Raw genomic sequence first — 18,077 nt, 5'->3', positions numbered from 1 at the left:
TATTTACTCTCATGGGTTACCAGATATTTTTAAATTTAATTTCTTCCCTCATGTCTCCACAATCTGCACAAAACTGCTAGAATATTATTATCCTGCCAGCCAGTATCTTCAATGCAAATTATTGTAGATCAGCATTTAGGCCAGGTTTGAGTGCTTATCGGGAAGTGGATAAGCCAGGCAAAGTCAATAGTAGTGCAATATTGCTAATGCAGGTTATTTTTGGCATTGAGGTGGATGAATTGCAGAACTTTCATTGGACTCCTGGGATACTTGTAAACATTAATGTTGGTGAAATAACTACATCTGGTGTGTAATTCCCAGACAAGTTCCCTTGGGAAAACAATGAAGCAAATCTAATACTTTCCAATGGATCCTTTTCTTGGAAAATATACTGTTTACTTGACATGATACTTTGATTGTAAGAAAACAGTACAAAACAATATTGTAACAAATGAATTCAAAGCACGTGATAACATTAAATTGCAGATGTATCTATACACTTAACAACCAAGAATCTGTTAAAAGCTGATCATAGTTCTGTTTGCATTTTTAGGTCTCAGCTATTGCCTCTTGGGACTCGTCAGTCCACGATTCCATATACCTGAATAAAGTTACCCCACAGAATGAGCGGATCTATTTGATCATAAAGACTACAGTGCAGCTCAGCCATCCAGCTTCTGTGGAGTTGGTGTTGCGCAAGCGTATAGCTGTCAATATTTACAATAAACAGGTAGGAAGGTGTGATATATTCTTTAAAAATATATTTCCATGTGAATGCAACATCAATTACCATAACTTCTCCTCCTACTAATGAATTACAAGTAACTCAGCTAGTGCCCCATTGTCTTGACATACAAGGAGAACAGAATAACCAGTGTTCCACCTGATATATCAGATTTTTCTTTCCCTGTAAATTATCATTACCTGTCACATAGCAATGTAGATACTTCTGACTCTCCCTCAGTAAATAGGTACAACCGTTATTGTGGGAACAGTATGCATTAACATCTGTCCAGTCTGGAAGAAGAGTAGCATACCAGCTGGCATATATTTTGTCGCTTAGGTTACAACGGTTTTATTGCACCAAAATATTTGCCTCAAGTTCTATTGTCAATGCAGCTTGAATCCCAAGTCAGAGTCTGCTTGATTGGCAATACAAGTTACAAGAATAAGACTTCCTAGACGATTTATTTTTGCCTGTTGAGCTCTTCACGGTCTTAGTTTTAGGTTTTGCGTTGACATTACGTTGCAGTGAAACCCAGGTTATATAAATTGTTTAATGTATTTGTTGTTGGGATGTTGGTATTGCTAGCAAGCAACCTTATTTCCACTGAGAAGAATGATGGGTCTAGTCCTTGCATATTGCAGCTCTTGGCCTTTGGGAAGGAATTCCAGGGTATTGATGCAGTGACTATAAAAGAAATGCCAAAATTTTAGTGCCTGCCTTGGAACTGATGTTCCCAGCATAATACAGATCTTGTTTTTCTCTGTAGTAGACTTTCCGGTGGATAAAGATACTGTTCAATTATCTTTAGTGAGCTGCTGCAGTGTAAGATCTCTTTTGAATGTGCGTAGTGCAGCCACAGATTACACATTTATAGATGAGTGCTTATTATTTCACATTCCAACGCACTCCTTATTTGAGCTTGTGGTTCATGCAAGAGTTTAGGGAGACAAGTGATCAGCCACTCATTATATATTATCCAATTTGTATTTGGCCATTACAGTTGTTTATGCAAGATCTGTGTTTTTCTTAATTATTTCTAAACAAATTTGTCGAAATTTTTTAAGTGTTGATAGTTTTAATATCAAAAGTCGTTGAGGATGTATGAGATCTACCAAAGTGAAGCCAGCAATGGGAGGGGATAAATTGAGTTAACAAATGAAGTGATTTTTGTTTTACATATTTTTACATTCCAGTTTTGTTTCTCGAAAGATACCTGCTTTTTGGTGAATGAAATTATTAATTCAAAATACTTCTTTGGCAACTTACTTTACAGAGTTTCACACAGAGTCTGAAACGAAGAATGTCTTACAAACACATACTTCATTCCTGTGGTGTTACCTATGAAATAGTATCCAACATACCCAAGGTAAATGTATGTTCAATTCTCTGGCAAAGCTGGGATTATGAGCTAATGAACAAAAATGTTTTCTTATTGAGTACAGCTGCAGTAATTTCCCTATTGAATAAATAATACAAAAATTGTGAAAAAAATGTAATTTTATAAATCCTGTCCTTGAATCCCACCACACAGAAGACATGTCCTTAGTCCATTTGCCTTGATAACCATGTTAAAATAAGCTTAGGTAGGTTGAGGCAGTTCATGTAAATCCCAAGTGTGAAATTGACTATAGTTCAGCAAAGATCAATACTGAAGTGGCACTGTCCATTGAAAAAGTAGGCATGTGAAATGTGTTTGCAAGGAAGATGTAGTCTGCAACCAAGTCAAATGCAACATCCCCTGGAAGTGTGAAATAAAACAAAATGCTGGAGAGACTTAACAGTCTGACTGCATCACTGGAGAGAAACTGAGTTCATATTTCAAGTCTTGTACAGAACTTGAGAAGTATTTTGCTTTTACTCACATAGATGTTGTAAGCACCTATGGTGAAGTGGAGGTCATTTACCCTGAATGTTGTCCTTCATGACCTTAGAGTTCCCCCAGAGTTACATAGAAGGAGAACAGAATAACCAGTGTTCCACCTGATATTCCAGATTTCTCTTTCCCTGTAAATTATCATTACCTGTCACATAGCAATGTAGACACTTCTAACTCTCCCTCAGTAAATAGGTACAACCGTTATTGTGGGAACAGCATGCATTAATATTTGTCCAGTTTGGGAGAAGTTACACTCTAAAGTTACACTTTAGTTACACTCTAAGTAATTTTATTGGTAGAAGCTCAGAAAAGCTTAATCCAAAGTATTTCTGCAAATAGAAACTTGGTATATACTAATGCTGGATGATCAATGGAACCTTGGTGAGCTCGTTATGTTTTTAGCTCGCATCCTACAATCTGGCCTTGCACATCAGTATAAAACCTTTATGCTTCAGTGCATTAAAATACACTGCCGTTGGCAGTATTTAATTACAGTATTAGCTAGCATATATAATATTTCAAAAGACTGGAATACTTTTTTCATAAATAATCTTTATTCATGAAATCTGTGTAAGTACATTATATAACAGGTTATTTGTATGTGACATCACTAAATGAATTCAGTTTCTTTCATAACAGCATGTGGCACTCTGGAGTGTGGTGAGGCACATCACTTACAGGTTATATTTACAATGTACATTTCATGTCATACCTTACCACTAACATTTCTATCTGCAGCCATGTTTCACTGTGTCGCTGCAGTCTTTGGTTTCGGAAAGCCAAGTTGGAAGGTTTTCAAATTGTTGTTCATCACTAAATGCATTGTTTAATACTGTGTGTAAATTATAAATCGAAGGTAAACTAAATGCAAAATTGTTCTCCAATTGAAAATGCTGTGGTTTAATAATCAAACTGAGGTGGTTGACAGCTGATATATTGAACTGAGAACCCATTTTACTTTCTTACTGAAAAAGAGGTATAAAAGCTTATCTCTAGAACCTCTGTTCTACACTGTTTTAGGCATGGCTATTCCATTGATTCAGTTCAAATGTCATCTGATTGTAACTGGTTTTAATGTCTTGTTTTATTAGTAAAGGTTCTATTAAAAACAGATATCCAGATCCATGTGTCTGTGAATGCTTCGGGCTTGCCTGTAGTGTCACTTCTTATTGAATTGGTTATCCCTATTGATATATATAAATAATGGATTGAATATGGTAATTGAATATGACTGACTGTTGAAGCTTGGTACCTCTATTTGAGTCATCAGTGGAAAAGGAATTTACAAGAAAGTTATACTTTTCAAAATTATTGAGTAATTATCCAGGTGAGAAACGCCAAAATAGTTTCTATCTTAAACAAAAATCTTCAGTTCTGTGGCTGCCCTCTAGTGATGACTGTTTGAAGAAAGAAAGATGCTTTTATGTCACATTTTTCATAATCTCAGGATGTCCAAAGTGCTTTAAAGCTAATAGAATGTTTTTGCTGTGTGGTCACTGGTATGATTTGAAAATGTCAATTTGGGTTGTGTAAGCTTCCATTAAAAAAGAACAATATGATAATGTGCAAACAATCTGCTTGTTTTACTGATATTTATTAATGGATAAATGCTGTCCAGGCCACTGAGGCCAAGTTCTCTCTAATGTACTTTTTAATGATATCATGGGAGCTTCTAGATTTGTTTTTGACAGCCAACAGGGCCTTCCTTTAATGTCTCAGACTGTCAGTGCAGTGCGCCTTCAGTATTGTATTGGAGTGTCAGCTTAAATTTCAGTTCTAAATCTCTGGTGTGGAGCTTGAACCCATAATCTTCTGATGTGGGGGCAACAGCCACAGATGACACTTAGAAACATGCAGGAATTGTTTTCTTTATTATTCATTCATGAGACATGGGTATTACTGACTCGGCCATCATCGATTGCCTGTGCCTCATTGCACTTGAGAAGGTGGTGAGCTGCTTTCTTGAACCGCTGCAGTCCTTGTGCAGTAAGTAGGCAGACAATGCTGTTAGGAAGGGAATTTTCAGAATTTTGACCCAGTGATAAATGGTGATATATTTCCAAAGCTGATTTAACTTTGCGATTTGGTTTTGAACCAATTCTCTGTAAAGATGTGAAAAATAATGGAATTGCTAATGCCTTAGAGTCACAGATGTACAGCACGGAAACAGCCCCTTTGGTCCAACCCGTCCATGCCGACCAGATATCCCAACCCAATCTAGTCCCACCTGCCAGCACCCGGCCCATATCCCTCCAAACCTTTCCTATTCATATACCCATTCAAATGCCTCTTAAATGTTGCAATTGTACCAGCCTCCACCACTTCCTCTGGCAGCTCATTCCATACACGTACCACCCTCTGTGTGAAGAAGTTGCCCCTTAGGTCTCTTTTATATCTTTCCCCTCTCACCCTAAACCTATGCCCTCCAGTTCTCGACTCCCCGACCCCAGGGAAAAGACTTTGCTTATTTATCCTATCCATGCCCCTCATAATTTTGTAAATCTCTATAAGGTCCCCCCTCAGCCTCCGAAGCTCCAGGGAAAACAGCCCCAGCCTGTTCAGTCTCTCCCTATAGTTGAAATCCTCCAACCCTGGCAACATCCTTGTAAATCTTTTCTGAACCCTTTCAAGTTTCACAACATATTTAACCTCCTATTATATTTTTCAGATACGATGTCTAAGTTTTTCTTGAATAGGCTTCAAGTGATTTGCAGATATTTTTTAATCAACCTTTTTGACATCTTATGTTTCATGTCTTGGGAAGGTTGGCCTTGAGACAACATCTTCTGGCTCAGAGGTAGGGGCATCACTACTGTGCCAGAAGGCCCCTCTTCAAGTGGCTTGCACCTTGCTCTAGGTCTATTCATTAATTTTGTATAGAACCCAAGCCTCAATAACTCAAAGATTTTGCCTCTGTTTAAATTTTGGATGGAATTGACACACCTAACCGACAATCTTTTGATGTAAAGAATTATTTTATGCTAAAATTGACAGTCCTTGTTATGGAAGTATAAAGGCTGACTCTCTGTCTCAAAGAACATATTCCCACTTTATGCTGAGTTTTCAGATGATATTGACAAATTCCCTTTCTTCAGGCTTCTGAAGAAGCAGAGGATCGAGAAACTTTGGCACTTATGGCAGCAAAGAGTGAAAATGATGGTTCAGGTGATGGAGAAACATACATTGAAAAGTACACAAGAGGAGTGCTAGAGGTGGAAAACATCCTTAGTCTCGAACGACTCAGACAGGTGAATGTGTTTATATATTTTTTTAACAAGTGTAAAATTAGCATGAATTTGAAACAAAATTCCCAAGTGCTAAAGATATGTACAGAAATGGCTGGCAAAACACAGCAGGTCTGGTAGCCTCTGTGGGGAGAAAGCAGAGTTAACGTTTAGAGTCTGGTGATTCTTCAGAGTTTATCTTAGAGTTGACTCGATGCCATATCTCTTCTAGGTATGCCTACCTTGAATAGGTTTTCCTCCTTGAAAGAATTTCCATTCTAACCTCATTGTTCACCATCATTACTTGCGTTTTCTCTCCTAATATTTGACAAAGTCTTTGCTAAAACTCGCTTCCACAGCCATCTCTCATGCCTCAGTGACTTCCTCCAGCTCAGAACTGCCCCACGTGGATTCCAACTGAAGTTTCATCCTTCGTGTTTCAAATCCACCCGGGATGACTCTATGATGTACAACGCTCCTCAGACAGCTGTTCTCACCACCTCCTGGGATCCATACTCTGTGCTATGTCTCAATATTTGTGCACTCTTGATCTTTATCTCTATCAGCCCCCGCACCCCACACTGTCTCAGACCTGTGTTCCAACACCCATTCCACTTAATTCTCCAGTTTGCTCGATGTTCTGTCAAGAAATGTTTTCACTTCCGTTGAAGCTCTAAGAAACGCAAGCTTCAAAAGGCGTACCCATACTCCTCTGGAAGCTTTCTTCTCTCCCTTCCACCCTTTCTTCTGACCCTACTTTTTGAGAATTTACTATCCCGTTTGACCTTCTGCTCTGTGATGGTGAACATTCTGTGCTCAACAAGGGCTGAGTTTTATCCATCTTACCCACACTCATTGAATTATGGATACAACATGACATTGAACTTCTCAATGTGTCATTGCTACCTCCATTCTCCTTTCATCTGGGGAGTCCTCTGCCCATTCCACAAATGCCTTCACCTGCTCCAATGCTCTCCCTCCACCTGGATCCCTCCCTCTGGTCTTTTAGCACCACTTAACTCGTTCATTGATACCTGTTGATGTGGCATTGGTTGTTTTAATGCCTTGTCCATTCAAACCTGTCCACCTCTGAACTGACTACATTCCTTGCTTTCATATCCAATCCTGTCTTTTTGTCATCAAACCTGGCGACAAAAATTGGTGCTGTTGATGTTGTCTGGTGCACTGACTCTACATTCTGGAGATTTACTTTTAAAATAGGTATTTATATACTTCCTTTTATCTCCCGGACCAAGACTCCACCATCAAACATCAGGCCATTGTGTCCAAAACTGTCACCAACGTCTGTTTGTTTGATCTCATCCCCACAGTCAGGAGAAAGTGAGGACTGCAGATGCTGGCGATCAGAGTTAAGAAGTGTGGCGCTGGAAAAGCACAGCTGGTCAGGCAGCATCCGAGGAGCAGGAGAGTCAGCTTTTTCAGCATTTGAAGAGCTTATTCCTGAAAGCTAGATTTTCCTGCTCCTCAGATGCTGCCTAATCTGCTGTGCTTTTCCAGCGCCATTTTTTTCGACCACCCCACAGCATCCAAACTCAGTCCCCAAACCCCGTACATTTCTCTTCTACCTTCCAGGAAAAAAAATGTTCTGAAGATTTACTGAAATCGAAACATCGAAACAGCTTTCTCTGACAATTGCTGCCAGACCTGCAGAGTTTTGCCAGTGATTCCACTTTTGTTCCAGATTTCCAGCATCCACAGTTGTTTGTTTAAATTCACTTAAGAATATGTGTACTATCTAGACTTGAGTTACTCTGGAATATTCAAAATAACTTAAATATAAATACCTATTTTAAAAGTAATTCACTTATTGTTAGTTAAGAGAGAAAAATGGAAAAACAAAAAACATAGTGATTTCATCATAAAGGATATTTTCACACACATTGTAAGGAGGTCGGCCAGTGTATGCAATATAAAACATGTTGAACATTTGTTTCATTAGGTTGGTAGGATGAATGATCAGAGTGTTTGTTGTGGTTAGAGTATTGGTCTATTATTTCCCTGTTTAAGATCACAAGTCCTAATAACTCAATGATCCAATCATAACCTAAACCTAGAACTAAGGGCGATTTGCAACTGTGACTCTTTGGTAAAAAACTGTTTTGTGATTTTTGTGACAATATAGGATATAACGACAATATAGAATGTAACAACAATATAAGTAGTCTTCATTTGCTTGCCACCTCCTGAAAGAATTCTAACAGATTTATCAGGCATGACCTCCCCTTGATGAAGCCATGCAAGCTCAACCCTGTTTCACCACACACTTCCAAGTACTCCACAATCTCATCCTTGATAATTCATTCTAAAATCTTACCAATGACAGGTCAGGCTGACATAAGTTTCCATCTTCTGCCTCTTTCCCATCTTAAACAGGAGTATTACATCAGCCATTTTCCAGTCGTCTGGGACCCACTCTGACTCCAGTGATTCCTGAAAAATCACCACCGTCTCCACAATCTCTTCACCTATTTCCTTCAGAACTTTGTGGTGTAGTCCATTTGATCTGGGTGATTTATCCATCTTCAGACCTTTCAACTTCTTCAGCACCTTCTCCTTAGTATTGGCCACTACACTCCCCTCTTTCCCCTGACTCTCATGAAGTTCTGGTATGGTACTTGTGCCTTCCACCATGAAAACCGATGCAAAGTATTTGCTAAGTTCCTCAGCTGTGTTTGTTCCCACGTTTCATTTTCCTATGGTCCATATCCACTCTTTCCTCTCTTTTACCTTCTTGTATGTTACTAGCTAGATTAGTTTTTGAGTTATGTTCTGGTTTTTAAAGACTTCCCAATCCTTTGGCTTCCCACAAATCGTTACTACATATGCTTTCCCCGACTCCCTTGTCAGCCATGGTTGTCTTGTCCTCTCTTTAGTATGGGGCAGCACGGTGGCTCAGTGATTAGCATCAGGGATCTGGGTTTGATTCTAACCTCTGGCAACTGCCTGTGTGTAGTTGCACATTCTTCCCACGTCTGTATGCGTTTCCTCTCTCAGTCCAAAGATGTGCAGGTTAGGTGGATTAGCCGTGCTAAATTGCCCATAGTATCCAGGGATGTGTAGGCTCGGTGGGTTGGCCATGAGAAATGTGGGGGTATAGGGTACGGAGATGGCTCTGGTTGGGATGCTCTTTGGAGTGTCACTGTGCACCTGATGGGCCAAATGGCCTGCTTCCACACTGTAAGGATTCTGTGATTCTATGTTGTCTCTTCCTCAGGATGATTTCTGCTGTGCCTATTGAATTAGCCTAAAAACCCCTGCCATCTTCTCTGCTTTACTCCCCTTCCAATCAAATCTGGCCAGTTCCTCCTTCATGTCTTTGTAGTTGCCTTTCCTGAATTGTAATACCTCTGAATTGTATCTGATTCAGCTTCTCCCCCTCAAACTGCAGGGTGATTTCTATCATATTATGGTCAATGTCCTCTGGCTGGGGGGAGGGGTGGGGTGGGGTATGCTATCCTTCACCTTAAGGTCTCTAATCAAGTCTGTATCATTACACATCACCAAATCCAGAACTGCCTGATCTCTATTGGGCTTTACTGCAAGCTGCTTCAAAAAAAAATCCTGTAGACATTCCACAAATTCCTTTTCTTGGCATCCACAACAACCTGATTTTCCAAGTCACACAGCATGGAAACCGACCCCTTTTTCCAATTCGTCTATGTTGGACATAATCCCAAACTAAACGAGCCCCATGTGCCTGCTCCTAGCCCAGAACCCTCTTAACCTTTCCTACTCATCTGTCTATCCAAATGTCTTTTAAACATTTGTAATTGTACTCACATCCTACCACTTCCTCAGGAAGTTCATTCCACTCATGAACCAACCTCTGGGGAAAAAAAGATTTGACCCTTCCCTCATGTCTGTCAATCTTGCCGCTCATGTTAAAAATCTGGCTGCTCATCTTGAAATCCCCCATCCTAGGGAAAAGGCAACTACCATTAACTCTATCTATACCTCTCATTATTTTATAAACTTCTATCAGGTCGCCTCTCAATCTCCTATGCTCCAGTGAAAAAAGTCCCAGCCTATCCAGCCTTTCTTTCTAACTCAAGCCTTCCATACCTAGCAACATCCTGGTAAACCTCTTCTGAGCCCTTTCCAGCTTAATAATAGCCTTCCTATAACAGGGAGACCAGAATTGGACACAGTACTCCAGAAGAGGCCTCACCAATATCCTGCACACCTTGATGTGACTTCCCAACTCCTATACGCAAAGGACTGAGCAATGAAGGCAAGCGTGTCAATCGCCTTTTTAATCACCCTGTCTATATTGATGCAAACTTCAAACAATTATGTACCTGCACCCCAGGTGTCTCTTATCGACAATACTACCCATGGCCCAACCATTAATTTTATATGCCCTACCCTTGTACCTTACATTTATCCCAATTGCAGTCCAAATACCATTTTTTAGACTTTTGGCCAATTTGATCAAGATCCCTTTATGATCTTAGAAAACCTTCTTCACTGTCTACTATGCACCGTTTTGGTATCATTTGCAAACTTACTAGCCATGCCTTCTATACACTCGTCTAAATCATTTATATAAATAACAAACAAAAAAGGACCCAGAACTGATCCCCTGTGGAACACGGCTGGTCACAGGGCTTAGATATTTAGTTCCAAGCCCTGATTCTCTTGCAGCTACATCAATGATACCTCCCAACATTGTACCCACCAATTTCAATCTACACTCCAAACTCATTTAATTTGTTTTATATACTGTGTGCTTTTAAGTATAGCACCCTCAGTTCTGCGTTGATTGCCCGCCCTTCTCAAAGTTATTCCCTTATCTGCTGTGCCTGAAATTAGATTCCAAACATTCTCCACAGCATTGGGAGAATGCATACTCACATGTTTGACCTTTAGGTCATTATGAAAAATGGCTTCACCAGTCGTAGTATCCCAACAGTGTGGAAGCACAGTATTTGGCCCATGCAAGTTCACACTGAAGAACATCCAACCCAGACCCACCCTATTCCTGTAATCCTGAATTTCCCATGGCTAATCCACCTAGCCAGCAGATCCTTGTACACTATGAGCAAGTTAGTATGGTTAATCCACCTCAATTGCATATCTCTGGACTGTGGGAGGAAACTGAAGCAGAAACAGAGAGAATCTACAAACTCCATACAGACAGTCGTCCGAGGGTGAAATTGAACCTGGGTCCTTGTGCTGTGAGGCAGCAGTACGAACCACTGAGCCACCATGCTGCGTCAAGGTCCCAATTATTAAGCTTCCCATAATGGTGTACACTCTTGTCTTTTATAGAACACTGTGCAAACACTGCTGAACACAATCAGATTCAGAACTCTGCTCCCTAATTTGTTAAATTTAGAAACATCAACAAGATTAATCCAGAGGAGCTTCACACACTTACAGGAAGTCTATTTGCGTTCTTGCAATGGGTTTTTCGTTGCTTTGTCGTTTATTAATTACATTCAAACCAAACAGTTCATCGGCATATCAGACGAGTTTGTCATTTGAAATCTATTGATTTGTGATTTGTCTTCCTGTTTTAGGCAGTCACATTAAAAGAAGCACTGTCATCAAAAGGGAGGCACATGAAGAGGAGTGTAAGCACACCGAATGTTCACCATGTACGTATCTCAAAAAATGGCATCATTCAGCTGCATTCTGATTTTACATTGTGTTTTCAAAAAATGGCGCTTGCATGGCTGATCATGTGATTAATAAATCTGCATGTCAAAATCTATAAAGTTATGATAGACCAAGAAAAGCTGTAATTATTTTGTCGATTGGTAAGTAGGTTTCCTGTTGAAATAGCTTTAAGTTATTGCTTTTGTATAAGAGTCCATAAAAATGGGTCATTGTGAAGTAATCTTCCAAACATTATGAAGTCAACGCCCAGTTTATAGCAGGGCCCCAGCTATTTAAGGATTGGTATATGGAGCACTTGGTATGAAAGCTTCTTTAGAAAGAGCTATTGAAGAGATGTTAAAGTAACTGTATGCCGAAAGACATCAGAGGATTAGGGAGAGTACTGATTTTTTTTTGAACTGTTAAACAGTCTTTCTATCTTAAATATTTCTCTCCATTTTATTTCTGTTATTAGAAAGATCATTTGAGCATTAATTTGTGGTGCACAATATTTAAATGTCAAATCTTAACTGTTTCCTTGGACTGGTATCTCATTTATTTGAAAAGCTTTCTATCTGGCACAGGATCCAACTAGGTATTGAGCAATTGTTCATTTGTTACTTTTGTAAAGAATTGATCATTTGCGCACAAATTTGGAATAGAGGTAATTATCTCAACGCAGCTGCATTCTGAAGTCTTGTACTTCAGTAAGTCTTTGCTGGTTTTCTGATGGAGTCTTAGATTATTGAAACCTGCTTTGATCTATTTTGAGCAGTGGTTGTGTATTGTATGGGGGAGCTGTGAAGATTGCAACTTTTAATTGAGAAAGCATTTCATAATACTGTGCTGTCCTGGCCATCTTTGGGAACCCTGTTCTGAGTGGTCACAGAATTCACATTTCCGGATCTGAGAAAAAATATTTCTGATCACTGATGTGTTCGCTCTGTATCCCAAGATGCATGACATCCTTCTGTGTTATGGCCTAAATCTTCCAGTTAGTGGCAATGCCCAATCATTGCCTGCAACGTTTTTCTGACCTGATGCTAAGACTAATTTCTTCAGATGACAGCTGAAGGAGATATGGGAAGTACAGAGTCTATAGTCCAGTCCAACGAACATTGGAGACCTGGACCAAGGAGAGAACATACTCCCTTTTTATGTTCTTAAAGGTCTTGCATCTTTTAATGAATGTATGGGTGAGTATTGACACTTGATGACTGAGTGAACAGCTAAGTTTATGAATAGGTGATTAGGCACTGGAGATGTGGTTGGGTTGAGACTAGCTGGGGAGATAGTGATATCAGGGTCCCAGTTGTGGTGTGGTCACTTGATGAGTTGGGGGTTTCAAATGATTTGGTTGGTTGATTAGAGGATTGGTTGTAATTCTCAGTTGAATTACATAGCTATTTGAATAGCTGTTATGAAACTGTGTTTCATTTACCTGGTAAATATCCAGCTAAGTCATAATCTGTCCCAAATCTCTGCTGTGGGCTCAGGATCGGAGACATTTGGGTCCCACATAGCAGCGAATCAGCCCCATCAAAAATGTAAATTTCCAGGCAATTTCCACATTGGTCAAGTGGCAGCACTTCCATACGATCCTGATGTTCATCTCCCAACTTAAATTTTGGCTCCAGCAAACCAGAGTCAGAAATATTTGCTGAATAAATCATGCTAATGTAGACAGCTCCAGTTCAAGTTCGGTGACATATTTTGGACAAGTAGCAGCTGTAGATAAACAAAGGTAATGCTTCAGGTTGGTGACTTTACATCAGAAACAAAATACTTTTTAGACTAGTTGAGCATCTTGCGCGTTCAGAGCAAAGAACATGTATAATGTTTAAGTAAAGAGTTTTTTTTAAAGATCATGGAACACAGGTATAATTTGTTCCTGTTTTAAAATTATGCATTTTCCCCTTTTTATTTCATTGCAAATCATATTTCCATGTTTATAATGGATACTGCTCATGTTAGTTTCATCCTCCTGCTTAAAGATGGAAATGTAGGAAGCATGCACAGATGCATCAATCTTAGTATATATAAATGGTGAATTCATCGCAGGCATGGTTTGTGTTTGTAAATTACCAGCTGCTACTTACTGGTAAACATGGCTGCATGCATATTTTGGAGTGTTCAGAGCTATTTAATACTTAGCACTTTTTTAAAAAGAATTTACTTTTTTTTAAAGAAAGTAAGTTATTTCGGCTGTCCGGCACCTTCTGGTCTCTTTCTCTTAGGGAAAGCAATACATATTGTGTTTTTGAAGTCAGGGGAAGTTGCACTGTTTCCTCAAGAAAATCATTGAAAGCTTGTTGGAAATCAGTTTGAAGCCCATATCCGTCATGTGCCTCAGTTTGGGCAAATGAGTAGGACTTTTAAAAATGTCATTATGTTTCACCTCTGCTGAGGAACAGAGATTGAATTTTTTTTTTAAATCTGCCTTTTTGGATCAGAAAACAAAGGATTACTTTAAAAAAGGACAACTGAACAGTTGTAACTCAAAGGAATAAGCTTGTTGAAGATTACAAAAAAAGAGTTTATGTCAGGTTAATAGAATGATTACATGTATTGGCTGAATATTTGTGCATGTGCATTCGTGCCTACAAACAACTGCTTTTTAAACCAGATGAAAACTTTAGAACTGAGTAAGTTCTAGATCTGTGTTGCTAAAGATTTATATGCCCTAACGATTATTATCTCTAGGTTGTTCCTGAAGCCATGTTCAAAATGACTGAAGTAATTGTCTGAGGAAAAATGACTTCTATTTCATGGGACAGGAAAGATTTGTAATGTAAAGGAAGAGATTAAAGCAAAAGTCAAAAAATTTGATTTAGCAAGACATGCAAAAACAAACTGGTAGATATAAAGGAATTTAAACTAGGAGAAATAACTAAGAAATGAGCATGTAAAAATATAGAGCTGAAGGGCAGCTTAACCCTTTGGTCCAAACAAATGTTCCTCATGCAAAAACACATTCACCTTGAAGATTGTAACAAGGTAGCCATTACTGACACATGGCTGCTAGTCAGTCAGAACTGAAAACTAAAACATACCACATGATAACTGAAATATAGGATTGAGAGAGGTAAATTGTATAGGCAGGAGAAAAGTCTCTGTTATTAAGGATAAAACTCCTTCAAGATTAAGAGAGGGTTTTCAACAAGAGGTGCATGATCAGTGGAGACTTTATGGGTAGAATTAAGAAATAGAAAAGGATTAAGATTGTAGTTGGAATTTAGTAAAGGCCTCCTGTCAGCAGCTCCAAAATGTCAGGTTGCTTAAATGTTCTGGATAAACATGTAAGAAAGGCTGATTGCTTTTAATGAGCAGCTCCAATTCTCTCTCAAATTGGGTTAAGCAAACAAATGCAAGTCAAAAAGAGTGAATTTCTTCTGCAGTAGTTTTCTGTATCCAACAAGACATGTCTTATTAGATTTTATAACAAGCAATGGATTGTAATTAGTTGGCCGTCCAATAACATATTGATGAATCAATTTATCTAATGGAGATCATGACTTGAACCATATGGTGTTAATGGGAGAAATGTGCTACAGTTACTCGGATTTAGGTAAGATTGACTTTATTGTGATAGCCCGCATTAAAGTAGGCAAATTTGTTATTGAGTAAAATGACAGAAGATCAGTGGCAATTGTTGAGAAATCATTTCAATTGGTACCAAACCAGTTCATACCTTTTGAGGAGTAAGAGTTTTACTTGCCACGAATAACAAAAACAAGGAAAGATACGAAATAAAGCTAAAAGAAAAAAAATGACAGTTGCAAAAATAGCCAGAGATCTTGATGAATTGGAAAGTGCAAAGAACAGTAAAGTGGTTTGAGAAAATAGATGGTGAAGGCAGCAGAAAGGAAGAATGGAAAGAGACTCTCAAAGAATGTCAAAATCAATACCATAAAATTTTACAATTTTATTCCAAGAAAGTTGTGGTCAAGAGTGGTGAGCGCTCCTTGACAACTGATATTGTCAATGAAGAAATGGAAATCATGAGCATACTGAATAATTCCATTATTTATTTTGCATTGCTAGTTACAGTAGGCTAAGAGTTTAGCATATCTAAAATCCTAAGGAAATCAATATTGAATTGAGGGTGAGATTCTCCAAAATTAATATGAACACAACAAAAGTAATGAAGGAAATGCTCTATGGAGGGACAAAACCCTTGGGCCAAACAGTTTCTGTCCAATAAATTTAAAGGTAATGGGTAAGATCATTACAGTTGTCCAGCAGTAATCTTCAAATGTTCTCTTGATTTGAGAATGCTTCCCTTAGATGGAAAATAACATACTACTGTCCTTTTTAAATTATGAGGGTGAAGCCAGCTAACTATCCACCATCTTGCCCAAGATTTTAAGAACACTCATATTTATGAGTATAATGACCAAAATCTTGGAAATTTTTCAACAAAAATCTCTTGGCCATCCAACTAATTTAATATTGTTCATAACTCCATGTCTATGTAAATATAGCAGTATAAAATTTCACACAATTTTAACTAAAAGACAGAAGTTATGAACAGATTTGCGATTCTGTGTATTGAATAGATTAAGAAAGGATAGCAGGGCAAAGTAAAATCTTAATTGACTTTTAATGAAACCAATTGTAGTGTTTTGCTAAGTGTTTGCAATTGCATAATTCAGCAAAAACTGTTAACATAGCAGGAAACCCAAAAGGAAATCAAGTTAGACAGCCAAGGTAATACAATGAATGCTGTTGCTCATGTCTGTCCCTTAGAAAAAGAAGCTTGCTGAACCGATGAAGGCAAGCAGTCATTTAACTGAAGTCCACTGGAGGCCACCAGTACTGAATCATCAATCCTTTTCTCCTGCCCATACCTGCCTTGTGCCCAGCTGTCAATCTGAATCATTACCATTGGTTCTGCATCATTCCAAGGCTACATCCCAGCAGTTAGTGAAGGTACCTGAGTTCAGCGGAAGTCCAGACTGTAGAGTTGACGTAGAAGACTGGATCACGTATATGCAGGAGCTACTGGTCATTAGTAAAATGCCTACCACTCTCCAGTTTGATCTTGTGGTGCAACACCTGAAGGGAAGAGCAAAATTATTTGTCCTTAATTTGCCACTCAAGGACCAGTCTCCTGCAAGAGCTTTTGAGAAACTCCGAGCAGAGTATGGGAGCTGCCAACTCTCACCAGAACCTGCAAATAGTTTCTTTCAAAACTTTCAGCAATCAAATGAAGCCAAACCCAGTTATGCTGTGGGGGCAGTGTTCAGGACTTTTAAAGCTAGGGCGAGTAAACGGAGTTCTTCTACACACAAGGATTTTAAAATGCGGCCAGAATTTATGAATGTTGTACTTGACCAAGATACTCATCAGAGGCCTCCATCCGTGAATCCAAAGTCAGTAACATTCAAGGGACGGCAAACTAAGATGAAACAAGTCCCGTGTGAAAATGAGATGTCCTCCAGACAGTCCAGAAAGTCGGTCAAAGTTCATGACCAGTCTAAACCTGCCTCTGTGCAAAGCCGTAATGAAAGCCTTGGAGATCCTTCACAACTAGTTGGCATGCAGACAAACTCCACACCAGATTCTGCACTGCTTGAGTTGACGACATTAGTGAAGCAACTTGCTTTGCACCAGCAGGATCAAATGGAGAGACTGCAAAGAATGGAGCAATTACATTTTCGGATGAGCCCCGGAGGCAATTCAACGCCATCTACCGTAGCTAAAGCTTCTAGCAGTGACATGAATTTCAAAGAAAGAGTGGACAGCAAAAGTACAGGATTGCTGAAGACTGAAGGGGTCTGTATATGTCACTTTTGTGGACAGGAAGGACATACTGTTAAAGCGTGCAAGTCAAAAAGACAACCTTTTCTAACAGAAAAGCCAGAAGCACTCTTTTCCAGCTTCTACCATTTAGAAAAATAAGACTTAGAATCTAGGGGGAAGTGATGTGTAGCATTTTTTAAGAAGAAAATTACCAAATACAAAGGAAATGTGGAAAGTCTTTACAGAAAATATTTCAAAACTAAGAGCTAACCTGCCTTACTACCCTCATAAATTTCAATTTTTAGCCAGCACTGGCAATGAGGGACATATTTCAGCTGTTAGTGTAACTTACAAAGATAGGGTAGGCTCTGCATTTTAATGATAGCTTGCGAACAGTTTGTAGAGACAGCAGAAACAAACACACCCCTCAGTAATATAGGAAGTCTAGGTGTCACGTTACCTCATGTCCTGATAAACTAATTTTTTAATTACATAGGTATCTTTATGTGACTCGGTATAGAAAAGGAGGAATAGTTTTCCTAAATTTATAGATTTATACAGTGGTGAAAAGGCTCTTCAGCCCAAAATGTCTGCACCAACATAACTACCACCAAAGGTGCACTAATTCCAATTTCATGCACTTGACCCATATCCTTGAATGTTTTAAAACTTGAAGTGCTCATCAAACATTTTTTTTAAAAGGTTGTGAGATCTCTTTCCTCCATTACCACCTCAAACAGTGCATTCCAGATTCCCACCACCTGCAAAGTGAAAAAGTCTTTCCCCAAATTTCCTCTGAAGCTCCTGCCTTTTCCCTTAAACTACCCAGTGTCCTACCCTTTTGTGATTGACCCCCTCAATCAAGGGGAACAGCCGCTTTCAC

The 18,077-nt window shown here is 39.0% G+C and overlaps 1 protein-coding gene across 7 annotated transcripts in view; it reads left to right on the top strand.

Moving 5' to 3' along the window:
- The window catches only part of kif13a (kinesin family member 13A), a 319,077-nt gene that overhangs the window by 275,570 nt on the left and 25,430 nt on the right, over nucleotides 1-18,077 (top strand). For all 7 annotated transcript variants that reach the window (XM_072560889.1, XM_072560887.1, XM_072560888.1 and 4 more), the window contains 4 exons: nucleotides 554-730; nucleotides 2,001-2,093; nucleotides 5,699-5,851; nucleotides 11,371-11,448. In XM_072560889.1, coding sequence (XP_072416990.1) covers nucleotides 554-730; nucleotides 2,001-2,093; nucleotides 5,699-5,851; nucleotides 11,371-11,448 — 501 coding nt within the window. The remainder of the gene's footprint in view (nucleotides 1-553; nucleotides 731-2,000; nucleotides 2,094-5,698; nucleotides 5,852-11,370; nucleotides 11,449-18,077) is intronic.

The sequence above is a fragment of the Chiloscyllium punctatum genome, chromosome 41 (genome assembly GCF_047496795.1).
Source record: "Chiloscyllium punctatum isolate Juve2018m chromosome 41, sChiPun1.3, whole genome shotgun sequence".
Classification (NCBI taxonomy): domain Eukaryota; kingdom Metazoa; phylum Chordata; class Chondrichthyes; order Orectolobiformes; family Hemiscylliidae; genus Chiloscyllium; species Chiloscyllium punctatum.
This window is presented reverse-complemented; position numbering and strand designations above follow the sequence as displayed.